Source organism: Saimiri boliviensis, chromosome 15 (assembly GCF_048565385.1).
Source record: "Saimiri boliviensis isolate mSaiBol1 chromosome 15, mSaiBol1.pri, whole genome shotgun sequence".
NCBI classification, from domain to species: Eukaryota; Metazoa; Chordata; class Mammalia; order Primates; family Cebidae; genus Saimiri; species Saimiri boliviensis.
The window spans coordinates 61,677,821-61,692,195 of NC_133463.1; the positions used below are offsets into that span (position 1 = coordinate 61,677,821).

At 33.4% G+C, this 14,375-nt stretch overlaps 1 protein-coding gene across 8 annotated transcripts in view; it reads right to left on the reverse strand.

Moving 5' to 3' along the window:
- Window positions 1-14,375, reverse strand: part of CSMD3 (CUB and Sushi multiple domains 3) — a 1,243,168-nt gene that overhangs the window by 132,357 nt on the left and 1,096,436 nt on the right. For all 8 annotated transcript variants that reach the window (XM_039464529.2, XM_074387065.1, XM_074387064.1 and 5 more), the window contains 2 exons: window positions 3,861-3,979; window positions 2,616-2,685 (listed from right to left, as the gene is read on the reverse strand). In XM_039464529.2, the coding sequence (XP_039320463.1) occupies window positions 2,616-2,685; window positions 3,861-3,979 (189 nt within the window). The remainder of the gene's footprint in view (window positions 1-2,615; window positions 2,686-3,860; window positions 3,980-14,375) is intronic.

The following is a 14,375-nucleotide window of genomic DNA, read 5'->3' on the forward strand; positions in this document are numbered from 1 at the left end:
TGGTACTTTTAAAAAAATATTTTATTATATTTTATTTCTCTTTCATCCTGTCTAATGGTGCTGAGGAAATTGGTAATTTTTTAAGAATAACTGATGCAAGCAATATAACAAGATGGTAACTGTCCTGTAATACGAGAGTGGTATTTAAATTGGTACAACCTTCCGAAGGCAATTTGATAATATTTACAGAAGGTTTTAAGCAGTCCTCTTCAGTGAAATAATTAATCTTTTTAGGAAAAAATATAACCAAACTATTAGAACTGTGCTCTAATTACAACATTAGATGTATTTATAATAAAGATAAAATTATGAAATACATGTGAAAAAATAAATATATAATTTATAATATCAAAAGAAAAAAATAGACCTTTAACAAAAAAGAAGTAACTGCGCAAATTAGACAATGCTGTGTCATGAATCAAAATGCGAACTTTGTTTGCTTCATTTGTAGTTGTTGACATTTCAAATTTTACTTTAAAATTTTGATTCAAATTTTGAAAACACAATATAGTATGAGAAATTCTTGCATGTTAATATCAAAAAGAAAAACATTACAATATGTATAGTAGCATCCCAAGCCTTTATATTAATTTGTTTACTAAACAGTATATATTGGACCCCTATTTAAGATGAGAAACTTTCCAGGCACTAGCAATATGGTAATGAATGAAAGACCTAAACTCTCTGCTTTCACATTAGCAGGAAAAAAAAAAAAACATATTTATTTTATTCTTTGTGTGCTTTTATATTCTCAACTTTTATAATCAATTGGATATATACATAAATATCCACACCAAACACAATATATTTACAACCAGTATTATCAGTACATATATAAATGTTCAAAGTTGCATTACATATATATGAGGTAATTTTAAAATTCGTATAATATGCATTTATAAATTATTCATAGCACCTTAAAAACTTCCTTTTTAAAAAATCATCCAATTTAAAGTCTGAGTAGTTCCAAAGTATTTTGCCAATTAAACACATTAACACTCTCTAACATTTTCGGTACTCTTCAAAAAGAATTTTGTACATCATATGTAAATGTTATGAACTTAATTGTGTCCCCTGAAAAATTTATATCTTGAAGTCCTAACCCCTAATGTGACTGTATTTGGAGACAGGACTTTAATAAAGGTACTTAAAGTTAAATGAGGTTGCAAGGGGAGGATCTTAATCCAATAGGACTGGTGTCCTTTTAAGAAGAGGAAAAACACCAGGAGTGTGGGTGCACAAACCAATGACCATGGAAGAGATAACATCTCCAAGCCAAGAAGAGAGATTGTTAAAAGAGAGTAATCTTGGGCGGGGTGTGGTGGCTCAGGCCTGTAATTCCAGCACTTTGGGAGGCTGAGGAGGGTGGATCAAGAGGTTAGGAGTTCAAGACAGCCTAGCTAAGATGTTGAAATCCTGTCTCTACTAAAAATACTAAAATTAGCTGGGTGTGGTGCTGGGAACCACTCTGTCTCATGAAAAAAAAAAAAAAAAAAAGAAGAAGGAGAAGAAGAAGATAGCAATCTGCTAGCACCTTGTTTTTGAACTTCTAGCTTCCAGAACTGTGAGAAAATAAATTTCTGCTGTCAAAACCACTCAGTCTGGAGTATTTTGCTATGGCAGCCCAAGCAGAGTATATATAGTACAGGTATGGTCATTATGCAGAGTTAAGTCACACAGATCATGGACCTGTGTGTGTGTGCGTGTGTGTGCGTGTGTGTGTGTGTGTGTGTGTGTGTGTGTGTGTGTGTGTGTGGTTTGCTTGTTTTTGGCTTGGGCTCTTTCTCCTACTCAGAAAGAACTGTCTTCCTCCTCCATGTGTCTTAATTACACTTATTATCCAAAACTCTGTGAAAACCTTATAGGCTGACTATGTTTGCCAGTGAAATTCAACACCAGTCTTACTTTTAATCAATATCAGTCTTACTTTTCTAAAATTCCATCTTGTAGTTAATGACATAATTTAAATCTAAATTATTTGATAATTCATTTATTTTATTTCTAGTACTTCAAATGGTAAATGAATGTTTTAAAAATAGGGATCATATCTCACATGACTTTCTCATACTCTGTAGAGCCCAGTATATTAATACCAGCACACAAATACAAATAAAGAGGAAGAGGAAAAAAAGCGTGAATAGAAATAATTTGGAAGCAACATTAAGTCAGAGCAAAAATGTGGGCCTGCACTTTCAAGGTATCCAAGTTTCCTTTTAATATATTCCATATCTTGACTGTCACCACTAAAGGCAGCTCATGAAGTGTCATACTCCCTTTGTTAGATACTTTAGATTCCTTATCTCTTCTGGCTCAATAGGAAGCAATAGAATATTTACTCATTTTTCTATGCAATGGATATATGGGGAAAACACTAGGAATTTGTTAAAAAGTCTTAATTTCATAGCTTAAGTCATCCATTGATATTGAAGTTGAGGAAAAATAAAAATAAAAATTTTAAATTAGAAAAAACAAAGATGTGAAATATTTTCCTCAAAAAGTCATTTCCATAAGACCTGATAAAAGGCAAACTATATGTTTCAAAATCATGATATACAGTATGAAACTTTAAAACTTGATGAAGCTTATAAATACTTTAATATAGTCTTTGGACTTACCTAAACAAATTGGGATTGGATAATTCCATCTTCTCACTGGTCCTGGCATACATGTAATGTGAGAGTGACCCTACATAAGCAAAACAATGCAGTTCAGTACACCTATATACAAAGTTTAAAATTATTGTAGCATCATCAATTATTATTATAAAAACAATCTTAAGTACATGGTTTTATTTTTATACACATATTTACTTTTACAGAAATCTTAGCAGGATTAATTTAAGAAAGGTGATTATACATACCTATAATAAAATGGAAAAAATAACTACATGATATTGGTAGAAAAAAATAATACTTCACATCACATTAGAATTGTGGTTTTAATATTTTTCTATTACAATATGTTTTACTAAGCTACTGCAGTGATTGTAAAAGTGAAATGGTCATATTCATGGTGGTTTATAATAAATTGCTGTAATACACAAGGTGAAATAGGTTAAAGAATAATTTTTAAATTATTTAATAAAAAATTAAAACAAGTCAAATTATATTAAATTTTATATTGAAATATAATGTCCTGAAAAATCTGATTGTACTTCTGAGATTTATAATTTCTGATAAAACTATAAAGACTATAAATTATTAATTTTCAATTTTGCTTTCTCTGAAGAATTTATTTATTTAATATGTGAAATAGTATCTTCCTTAACTTTTTATCTTAATGGGTTTATTTTTTAAGGTAATTTTTATGCTCATAAACCTGAGGTCCTCCACAAAAATATTACAAAAGATCAATATAAATACAGAAAATCAGAATATGCATTGCAAATCCACTTCCTAAGCAAAATACACTTGTAGTAAATTTTCACTAATATGGAAAATGTATTGTTATGGAAGTTTTATTCAGTGTTTTAAGTAGCACTTCCTTTTATTTTTGAACTCTAAAAATCCAAGAATTCAGTTATCACAATCCTATGTGAATAGAGACAAAAATAGAGATTAATTTTTACTTTCAAAGTAAAGCTTTTAATTTAATTAATTAAAATCAAGGAGAAAGGACTTCCCTAACTTACCTAATTTTGACTCAAAATCATTTTTGGTTACTTCAAAACAAAAAAATTTAGTCCATTCCAGCAATTTTCCTCATGTGTATATTTTATTAAATATTGTGTACCCTTTTTACTTAAGACTACACTATACAAACCAGGGTCAATGTAAAACCTGTGGCTTATCAATCATTTTTTTTTTAAATATTCTGAAAGGGCAATGAAAAGCAAAACCACAATTTTAAAACAGACTTACCTGAAGAGAATACCCTTGATCGCACTGAAAGGATACGACATCGCCAACCATATATCTGTCTCCAATTTTAATTCCACTGCTAGGAGTTTGTGGTTCAGGACAGGAATCCAAACCAATCGCTAAGAATATTTAATGATAACAATTTAAGTAACTTTCAAATGATAAATGTTTAAGTTACACATATTAAGTTGCTGAAATTGAATATCAGTGTCTCATCAAACTAGATACTATATTGAGACTCAGAACTTTTTGTGAACAAGATTTAACTGTAGATGTTAAGATCAATACACATTTGAACACCATTATAATGCTATACTTTTTAAATTTTTACAGCACCAATCATTGAACCAGCTGTGTGATATATCTAAATTGTATTTTAAACTCCAGGCCTAATTTGCCTTCTACTGTAAAACAAAAGTAAAAATTTCTGAAAAGAAAATCCCCACATGAAAATTAAAAATAATTTTTATGATAATAGGATGAAATAATACTTTAAAACATTCTTAGCAAAACAACTAAAAAATTACTTCCTATTTTGTCTCCCTTGCTTGCGTCTTTCTGCTTCCACTCTGAATAGGCTTTTAAATTTATGAGGTACATTTTTATGTACTTCTTATATGTAATTTTTTTTTTTTTTTTTTTTTTTTTGAGATGGAGTTTCGCTTGTTACCCAGGCTGGAGTGCAATGGCGCAATCTTGGCTCACCGCAACCTCCGCCTCCTGGGTTCAGGCAGTTCTCCTGCCTCAGCCTCCTAAGTAGCTGGAATTACAGGCACGTGCCACCATGCCCAGCTAATTTTTTGTATTTTTTGTAGAGACGGGGTTTCACCATGTTGACCAGGATGGTCTCCATCTCTTGACCTCATGATCCACCTGTCTCGGCCTCCCAAAGTGCTGGGATTACAGGTGTGAGCCACTGCGCCTGGCAAATTTTTTAAAATATAGTTATAAGTAGAACTTTTCTTTCTCTGAAGATAATATAATCAGAAAGGAGAGAACAAGCGCAGTGGTTCACGCCTGTAATCTCAGCACTTTGGGAGGCCGAGGCAGGTGGATGACCTAAGATTAGGAATTCAAGACCAGCCTGGCCAATGTGGTGAAACCCCACCTCTACTAAAAATAAAAAAATTAGCTTAGTATGGTGGCAAGTGCCTGTAAATCCAGCTATTCAGGAGGCTGAGGCAGGAGAATTGCTTGAACCCAGGAGGCAGAGGTTGCAGTGAGCCATGATCTTGACATTGCACTCCAGCTAGGTAACAAAGCAAAACTCTGTCTCAAAAACAAACAAACAAACAAAAAAAAAAAAAAAAAAAAAAAAAAAAAAAAAGAAAAGAAAAGAGAAAAAAAGAAAAAAAGAAAAAGAAGAAAAACTGGTGTCTCATTGAGACCTGAAAGGTATTATGTACCACTTTAATTCAGTATTTTTATGATAGGGGAATAAGAATATAATTCAAAACACTTTCATTATTTTTATTAGGTAAGAACTTTTTAAAAAAATCTAGAGTAAATGGATAAATTCCTGGAAACACATAACCTTCCAAGATTGAATTTTTTATCTAGAATCAATGGATAAAACCCTGTAAACACACAACATCCCAAAATAGAACCAGTGAGAAATTAAAACCCTGAACAGACTACTGAGTTCTAAAATTAAATCAGTAGAAAAAAACCTACCAAAAACAAAGCTCCAGAACAGATGGATTCCTGGCTGAATTTTACAAAACTTACAGACAAATATGATACCAATTCTAACAAAACTATTACAAAAAAATCAAGGAAAAAGGACTTTCCTAACTCATTCTATAAATGCCATCATCAACCTAATACCAAAACGAGGCAAGTTCTTTATGGTATGCTAAGAATAAAATAATGTTGCCAGTGAAGAAAGATAATTTGACTTCATTTTTTTCCTCTTTGGATGCCTTTTATTCCCTTTCCCTTGACTAATTGCTCTGCCTAGGACTTCCAGTAGTATGCTGAGTACACAGTAAAAAAAGAAAAATACAGAATAATATTCCTGATGAACATAGTTCCAAAAATCCTCAGCAAAATACTAGCAAACCAACTCCAGTAGCATATAAAAAGTTAATTTACTGTGATCAAAAAGGATTTTTCCTGGGATTCAACATTGTTTCAACATATGCAAATCAATACATGTGGTTCATCATGTAAACATAATTAAAAATAAAAACCATATGATCATTTCAATAGATGCAGAACAAGCTTTCAACATCCCTTAATGGTAAAAAATCCCAAAGAAATTATGCATAAAAAAACACATTTCAAAATAATAAGAGCCCCATATATGACAAACCCACAGCTATTATTATGCTGAATGGGCAAAAGCTGGGATCATTTACTTTGAGAAGAGAAACAAGACAAGGATGTTTACTGTCACCACTTTTACTCAACATACTTCTGGAAGTCCTAGCCAGAGTAATCAGGCAAGAGAAAGAAATAAAAGGCATCCAAAAAGAAAAAAAAGTCAAATTATCTTTCTTCACTGATAACATAATTTTATACTTAAATGATCATAAAGAATCTGCCAAAAGGCCCATGAACTGATAAACAACTTCAGCAAAGTGTCAGGATATACAATCAATGTACAAAAATTAGTAGCATTTCTATACACCAACAACATCCAGGCTGACAGTCAAATTAAGAATACAATCTAATTTACAACAGCCACAAAATGAATAAAATACATAGTAATACACCTTAAGGAAGTAAAAGTATCTCTACATGGAGAACTACAAAACACTTCTGAAAGAAATATCAGATGACACAAACAATGGGAAAACATTCCATGCTCATGAATTGGAAGAGTCATGAATTGGAATATCGTTAAAATGGCCATACTTCCCAAACCCATTAAGAGATTCAATACTACTCCTATCAAACTACCAACATCATTTTTCACAGAATTAGGAAAAAAATACACTAAAATTTATTTGGAACTGAAGCATAACCCAAATAGCCAAAGTAATCATAAGGCAAAAAAGGAACAAAGCCAGAGTTATCACATATCCTACTTCAAACTATACTACAAGTCTACAGTAACCAAAACAGCATAGTATGGTCCAGAAACTGACACAAAGGTGGATGAAGTGTAATAGAGAACTAAGAAATAAAGTCACACATCCACAACTAACTGATTTTCATCAAAGTTGACAAAAACAAGCCACTGGGGAAAGGACTCTGTAATTAATAAATGGTCTAGAATAACTGGCTAGCCATAGGCAGAAGAAGGAAAATAGACACCTATCTCTCACTGTATACAAAAATTAACTTATGATGGATTAGATATTTAAATAGAAGACATCAAACTTCAGGAATTCTAGAAGAAAATCTAGAAAATACCATTCTGGACATTAGCCTTGGCAAAGAATTTATGACTACATCCTCAAAAGTAATTGCAACAAAAACAAAAATTAACAATTAGGATCTAATTAAACTAAAGAGCTTCTGCACAGCAAAAGAAACAATTAAAAGAGTAAAAAACAACCTACGGAATGGGAGAAAATGTTCGCAAGTTATGCATCTGACACAGCTCTAATATCCAGAATGTGTAAGATACTTAAACAAGTCAACAAGCAAAACACAAATACCCCATTAAAAAGTGGGCAAAGGTCATAAACAGACACTTCTCAGAAAACATGAGTGACTAACAAACATGAAAAAATGCTCAACATCAGTAGTCAACAGAGAAATGCAAATCAAAACCACAATGAGATACCATCTCACACTAGTCACAATGGCTAATATGTAAAAGTCAGAAACAACAGATGTTGGCAAGGCTGCAGAGAAAAGGGAATGCTTATACACTGTTTTTGGGAATCTAAATTAGTTCAGCCACTGTGGAAAGAAGTTTGGAGATTTCTTTAACAGAGCTACCATTTAACCCGATAATCTCATTAATGGGTATAGAACCAAAGGGGAAAAAAAAATCATTCTACCAAAGACCCATGCAACTCATATGTTTATCACAGCACTATTCACAGTAGCAAGGATGTGAAATCAACCTAGGTCCCCATCATTGGTGGAATGGATTAAAAAATATATAGTATATATACACCACTAAATAATATGAAGTCACAAAAAAAGAGTAAAATCATGTCCTTTGCAGTAACATGGATGCAGCTGGAGGCCATTATCCCAGGAGAATTAATGCAGAAATTAAAAAAAAAAAATACCACATTTTCTCACTTATAAGTGGAAGCTAAACATTGGTAGACATGGGGATAAAGATGAAAACAATATGCACTTGGGGTTACTGGGTAGGGGAAAGAAAGAGGGAGGCAAGGGCTGAAAATCTTTGAGTACTAATATGGTTTGGCTATGTTTCTTCCATATTCCAATTCCCACGTGTCCTCTCCCACAACATGTGGGAATCCTCATCTTGAATTCCAACTTGTTGGAGGGACTTGGTGGGAGGTAATTGAATCATGGGGGCAAGTCTCTCCCATGATGTTCTTCTGATGGTGAATAAGCGTCATAAGTCCTGGTAGTTTTAAAAAGAGGAATTCCCCTGCACAAGCTCTCTCTCTTTGACTGCTGCCATCCATGTAAGATAGGACTTGCTCTTCCTTGCTTTTCAGCAGGATTATGAGGCTTCACCAGCCCCATGGAACTGTAAATTCAATTAAACCTCTTTCTTTTGTAAGTTGCCCAGTTTCAGGTATGTCTTTATCAATAGCATGAAAATTGACTAGTACAGTAAATTGGTACCACTAGAGTGGGGCATTGCTGAAAAAATATTCAAAAATGTGGAAGCAACTTTGGAACTAGGTAACAGGCAGAACTTGGAACAGTTTGCAGGGCTCAGAAGAAGAAAGGAAAATGTGGGAAAGTTTGGAACTTTCGGGAGACTTGTTGAATGGCTTTGACAAAAATGCTGATAGTGATACGAACTGTAAGTTCCAAGTTAAGGGAGTCTCGGATAGAGATGAGGAACTTGTTGGGAACTAGAGCAAAGGTGACTCTTGTTATATTTTAGCAAAGAGACTGGCAACATTTTGCCCTTGGCCTAAAGATCTGTGGAGCTTTGAACTTGAGAGAAATGATTTAGGTCGTCTGAAGGAAGAAATTTCTAAGCAGCAAAGCATTCAAGAGGTGACTTCGGTGCTGTTCAAAGCATTCAGGTTTATAAGGGAAGCAGAGTAAAAAATTTGAAAAATGTTTAGCCTGAGAATGCCATAGAAAAGTATTTTCTGAGGAGAAATTCAAGCAGGCTACATAAATTTGTATTAGTAATGAGGAGTTGAATGTTAATCCCCAAGACAATGGGGAAAATGTCTCAAGGGCATGTCAAAGGTCTTCCCATCACAGGCCCAGAGGCCTACAAGGAAAAAGTGATTTCGTGGGCAAAGCCAGGGTCCCCGTGCTGAGTACAGCCTGGGGACTTGGCTGCTTCATGCCAGCTGCTCCAGCCATGGTTGAAAGGGACCAATGTATAGCTCAGGCTGTGTGTTCAAAGGGTGCAAGCCTCAAGTCTTGGAAACTTCCCCATTGTGTTGAGCGTGTGAGTACATGGAAATCAAGATTGAGGTTTGGGAACCTCTCCCTAGATTTCAGGAGAAGTATGGAAATGCCTGGATGTCCAGGCAGAAGTTTGCTGCAGGGGCAGGGCTCTCATGGAGAACCTCTGCTAGGGCAGTGCAGAAGGGAAATGTGGGTTCAGAGTCCCTACAGAGACACCCTACTGAGGTACTGCCTAGTGGAGCCGTGAAAAGAAGGCCACCATCCTCCAGACACTAGAATGGTTGATCCACTAACAGCTTGCACCATGTGCCTGCAAAAGCTGCAGGCCAATGCTAGCCCATGAAAGTAGCCAGGAGGGAGGCTGTACTCTTCAAAGCCACAGAGGTGGAGTTACCCAAGACCATGGGAACCTACCTCTTACATCACATGACCTTCACATGATGTGGTACATATATACCATTAAATAAGGTGCAGCCATAAAAAAGAGTGAAATCATGTCCTTTGCAGCAACATGGATGCAGCTGGATGCCATTATCCCAGAATAATTAATACAGAATAAAAAACCAAATACCACATATTCTCACTTATAAGTGAGAGCTAAACATTGGGTAGACATGTGAGACATAGAGTCAAAGGAGATTATTTTGGCACTTTAAGATTTGACTGTCCTATTTGATTTTGAACTTGCACGGGGTCTGTACCCCGTGTTTTGTCCAATTTGTCCCATTTGGAATGGATGTATTTACCCAATGCGTGTACCACCACTATATTTAGGAAGCAACTAACCTGCTTTTGATTTTACAAGCTCATAGGTGAAAAGGACTTAACTTGTCTCAAATTAGACTTTGGACTGTTTATGCTAAAATGAGTTAAGAATTTGGAGGACTGTTGGGAAGGCATGATTGGTTTTGGAATGTGAGGATGTGAGATCTGGGAGAGGCCAGGGGTGGAATGATATGGTTGGCTGTGTCCCCAATCAAATCTCATCTTGAATTACCATGTATTATGAGAGGTAATTGAATCATAGGGCAAGTCTTTCCCATGCTGTTCTTGTGATAGTGAATAATTCTTAAAAGATCTGATGGCTTTAAAAAGAAGAATTCCCCTGGACAAGTTCTTTCCCTTTGTCTGCTGCCATCCACGGAAGTTGTGACTTGCTCTTTGCTTTCTGTCATGATTGTGAGGCTTCACCAGCCCCATGGAACTTTAAGTCCAATTAAACCTCTTACTTTGTAAATTTTCCAGTCTCAGGTATGTGTTTATCAGCAGCATGAAAACAGACTAATACAATTATTATACTTACCGCCTGAGTAATGAGATCATTCTTATCCCAAATCTCAGCATCATGCAATAAACCCATGTAACAAACATGCCCATATGTCCCCTGAATCTAAAATAAAAGTTGAAGTTATCTTTTTTAAAAAATAGTTTATTTTCCAAAATAAACTAAAAACATAGAAAATATAAATGCTTTTCTAAAAATTATTCATTGAAAGCCTTAACAAAATGTTTGATTCTTTGCCAAACCTTTTTCAATTATGTTACTATTACTATTAAAAAGTTTTTATCTTTATTAAAAGCCATTGTTGGCTGGGCGTGGTGGCTCAGGCCTATAATCTCAGCACTTTGGGTGGCCAAGGTAGGTAGATCACCTAAGGTCAGGAGTTCAAGACCAGCTTGGCCAACATGGTGAAACCCTGTCTTTAAAAAAAAAAAAAAAAAAAAATCCATTATTTACAATTCATTTTGTCATAATTTACATTTTCAAGCAAATCTAATGCATATTTAAATAGGTTAGAGAAGAGGTCACCACTCCAACAACATTATACTGTATGCATATGTATTTCATTTTTAAAAAGCATTTAAACTAAATCCTAAAGTACGGCAATGCTTTATACGTAGTCCTTCATTCCTCTGTCAGATTATTTCTCTCTAGAATGGGGAGCACAACCCTCTCCATTCTTTTTGGACACTTAACACAAACTGACAGAAAGTAAATAATTGTGCAATTAATTGTTCCATATTTATCTCCCCTCTGAGAACAAAAGCTCCAGAAGGGCTATTAAAGCACAATGTCTTGAAGAGACACTCAATAACCATTACTTGTATGAATGAATGAATATTATAAGAAAGTGTATCTCTTCATCTACTTTTTTAAAATGCATACTAACACCTAATTATGCAAATAAAAGATATCTAATAACACAATGGTTAGAGTAGCTTAAATCATGCCAAACTGAATGACATTTACCAATACAAAATGCCGTAAAAGCAGTGACTTGATAGAGTTATGTTTAGATTAGAAAGTCAGGCAGTAAAGAACAGGAGTGAAGTGGTCATTTGGGAATATACTTGAAGCAGACTTGAATTAGATAAGGAGAGTCTGTACATTGCAATCTCATTGCCCAGCTCCTTAATTAGCTAGTTCTCTAAGCATGCATCATGTTCCATTCTTTTTGCTAATATAGAATTTATAGAACTAGGAAAACTTGGTTATCATTAAATAGTTACTTATTTTTAAATTTTTAAGGGTTTACATCTTTCTTCTCCAACTAGATTTTGAAATCCAAGAAGAGATAGAAATTGCCTTCCATGTGTATTAATCTTATTTAATGGCTGTTGATGAGCCTCACACATTAAATTAATCTGATTTCATAGAACCCTTTTCAGGAATTACTGAATACAAAAATAGTGAACTATGATATAAACATGTATGTTATGTCTTGTTAATACAATTTCGCCTTCCTTTGGTACAATTTTAGTTTCTTGGGAGTCCGGAGCAGTAAATTTATTACTTTTCACCAGTGTAAGGTCATTCTCAACAGTCATTCTTACTGAGAAGGCCAAATTTTGTACACATTCATTTGTTTTCCTTTCTAATCAAGTACTCTATTGAGGGTCATATATACAAAAAAAGAAAACTATAAAAATCCAGCAGTGGTAGTTTCCTTCTCCAAGAGGAGAATAAATAAAACTATGTTAACAGTGAGGTAGTTGAATATTGAGATGCTCATTTTTAAACAAAGTTTTACATAATATGCATGAACAAAATAAAATGTTTGTGAAGGTGCTTTAAATTTTAAAAAATGATACAAAACTCTATAAACTAGGTGAAAGCATATAAACTATGTAAGTTAAACAATTCCAATATATATATAATCACAGATAAAAATAACCAAATGTCAATATGCCAAATAGTGGTGGTCATAAATCTTGATTGTAAGATTATTGGTGATTTGTTATGTCCTTCCTTGTATTTTCCTGCATCTCCAAATTTTGTATAATAACATACATTATTTTTGTATGTAATGAAATAACTTATAACCTAGATGAATTAGTACTAGCAGAAAATTTAGAAGTACAATAACATATTTCTTTTTATTTTTCTAGATGATACTGAATTGGGCTAATTTCAGCTGAATGCTATTTGTATCAGGGAAGAAACTAATGAAGTAATCAGATAAGCCAGATAAGTCATATGCTGATGGCTTCATTTCCTTTTTTTTTTTTTTTTTGCAGCCAATTTTTTTTTCATGTGCACTAAAAATGAAACAGAAATATATGAAAGTCCTGCAGTTTGAATTTTATAGCCATTTTTTAAATTTACACAAATCTCTGAGTGGTTAAATATTAACTCTAAAATATCTTTGGGGATTATTTTTCACTTCTTTATAAGTGACAAAAACAATCAGCTATTTGTAGGAATCAATATGAAAAATTTTTTGTAAAACAGTTGCAAGGCTTCTTTTCTGGTTAACCAAAGCTAGTCCCCTGCTTAACAAAAGTTATCAAAACATTGAGTCATTTCAAGGTTCATGAGTATAAATTTTGTAAAATTATGCCATTGGTGATCAAAGTTGCTCTCTGGTTAAATCTTTTTTAATGGGATTGGATCAATTAATCTGCTATTGTAGCCAAAAACAAACAAAAATGAATCCAGGGACAAATCCATATGAAAAATTGCATACAGTTATGTCTGCTGTCAAATTATTACAGGCAGTTATCCTGGCTGAAAACATTAAATCCTTATTGTTGCACATTACTAATATTTATTTATAACCAAAACTTATTTTTTCCAATTCTGTTCATAAAGCAATTAATCTATTCCAGAAATGATGTTAATCATATCATTTATGGTTGGCAATTTTGAATATGTGTGTGTATTAATAAATGTCTGTATATATGTATATAAATACAGATAAGTCCTAGTATTCTAAATTGATTTCAAAAGAGATAGGAAGGGGAAAATGTTTAATTACTGCTAAGACACCCAGTAACATTGTTTCATTAAAGGAAAAACTAATTAATAAATTTGACATGATAACCTATATATCTATTTATTGAAAATACAGACCCAAAATACTGTTTTTTGCATTTATGTGAGAAAGAAGCAAGAGTTAAATCATGTGTCTTTGCACTAGAGGTGATATTTAGTGATAGTAGAGATCTTTTTATTCTAAATATGTTGCAAGTCTTCGATTTTCAACTTTTCTCTAAATCATGGATACAAGACAACTATTATGTCTATGTCTGTGCTGACACTACCTTTAAGAGTTTTTTAAAGATATACCAAAATTATCATTGACAGTCCACATCTATCATTATAAAGATAGGAGTTCAAGAATAATGTAGACATTTGTGGTAATCAAAGGGTGAATCCAACATGAGTTGCTCTATTCATAGTTTAAAGACTTGTAGAAAACTGCTTTGGTAAACATGCAGACATTTTTCCGGCATAATGTACCTCAGAATCAATTGATTAATCTACTAAACAAATATTTTTTCAAATACCTAATCATGTAACAAGTAACTTGATTAATATTTGTGGATAAGCTTTTTTGGAAGTAATATTTCTGACTATTTATGATCATGGATGGGCAGCAACAGTTTGGGAACACATAGCGTAGGCTACGCTAACATTTACCTTGATTCTTAATGCTTTGCTTATTTACTTTACCTATGTTTACCACAACTGATATATAATTTAGCATTACTGTGTATAAGTAAATGAATGATCAGTAATATACACTACTT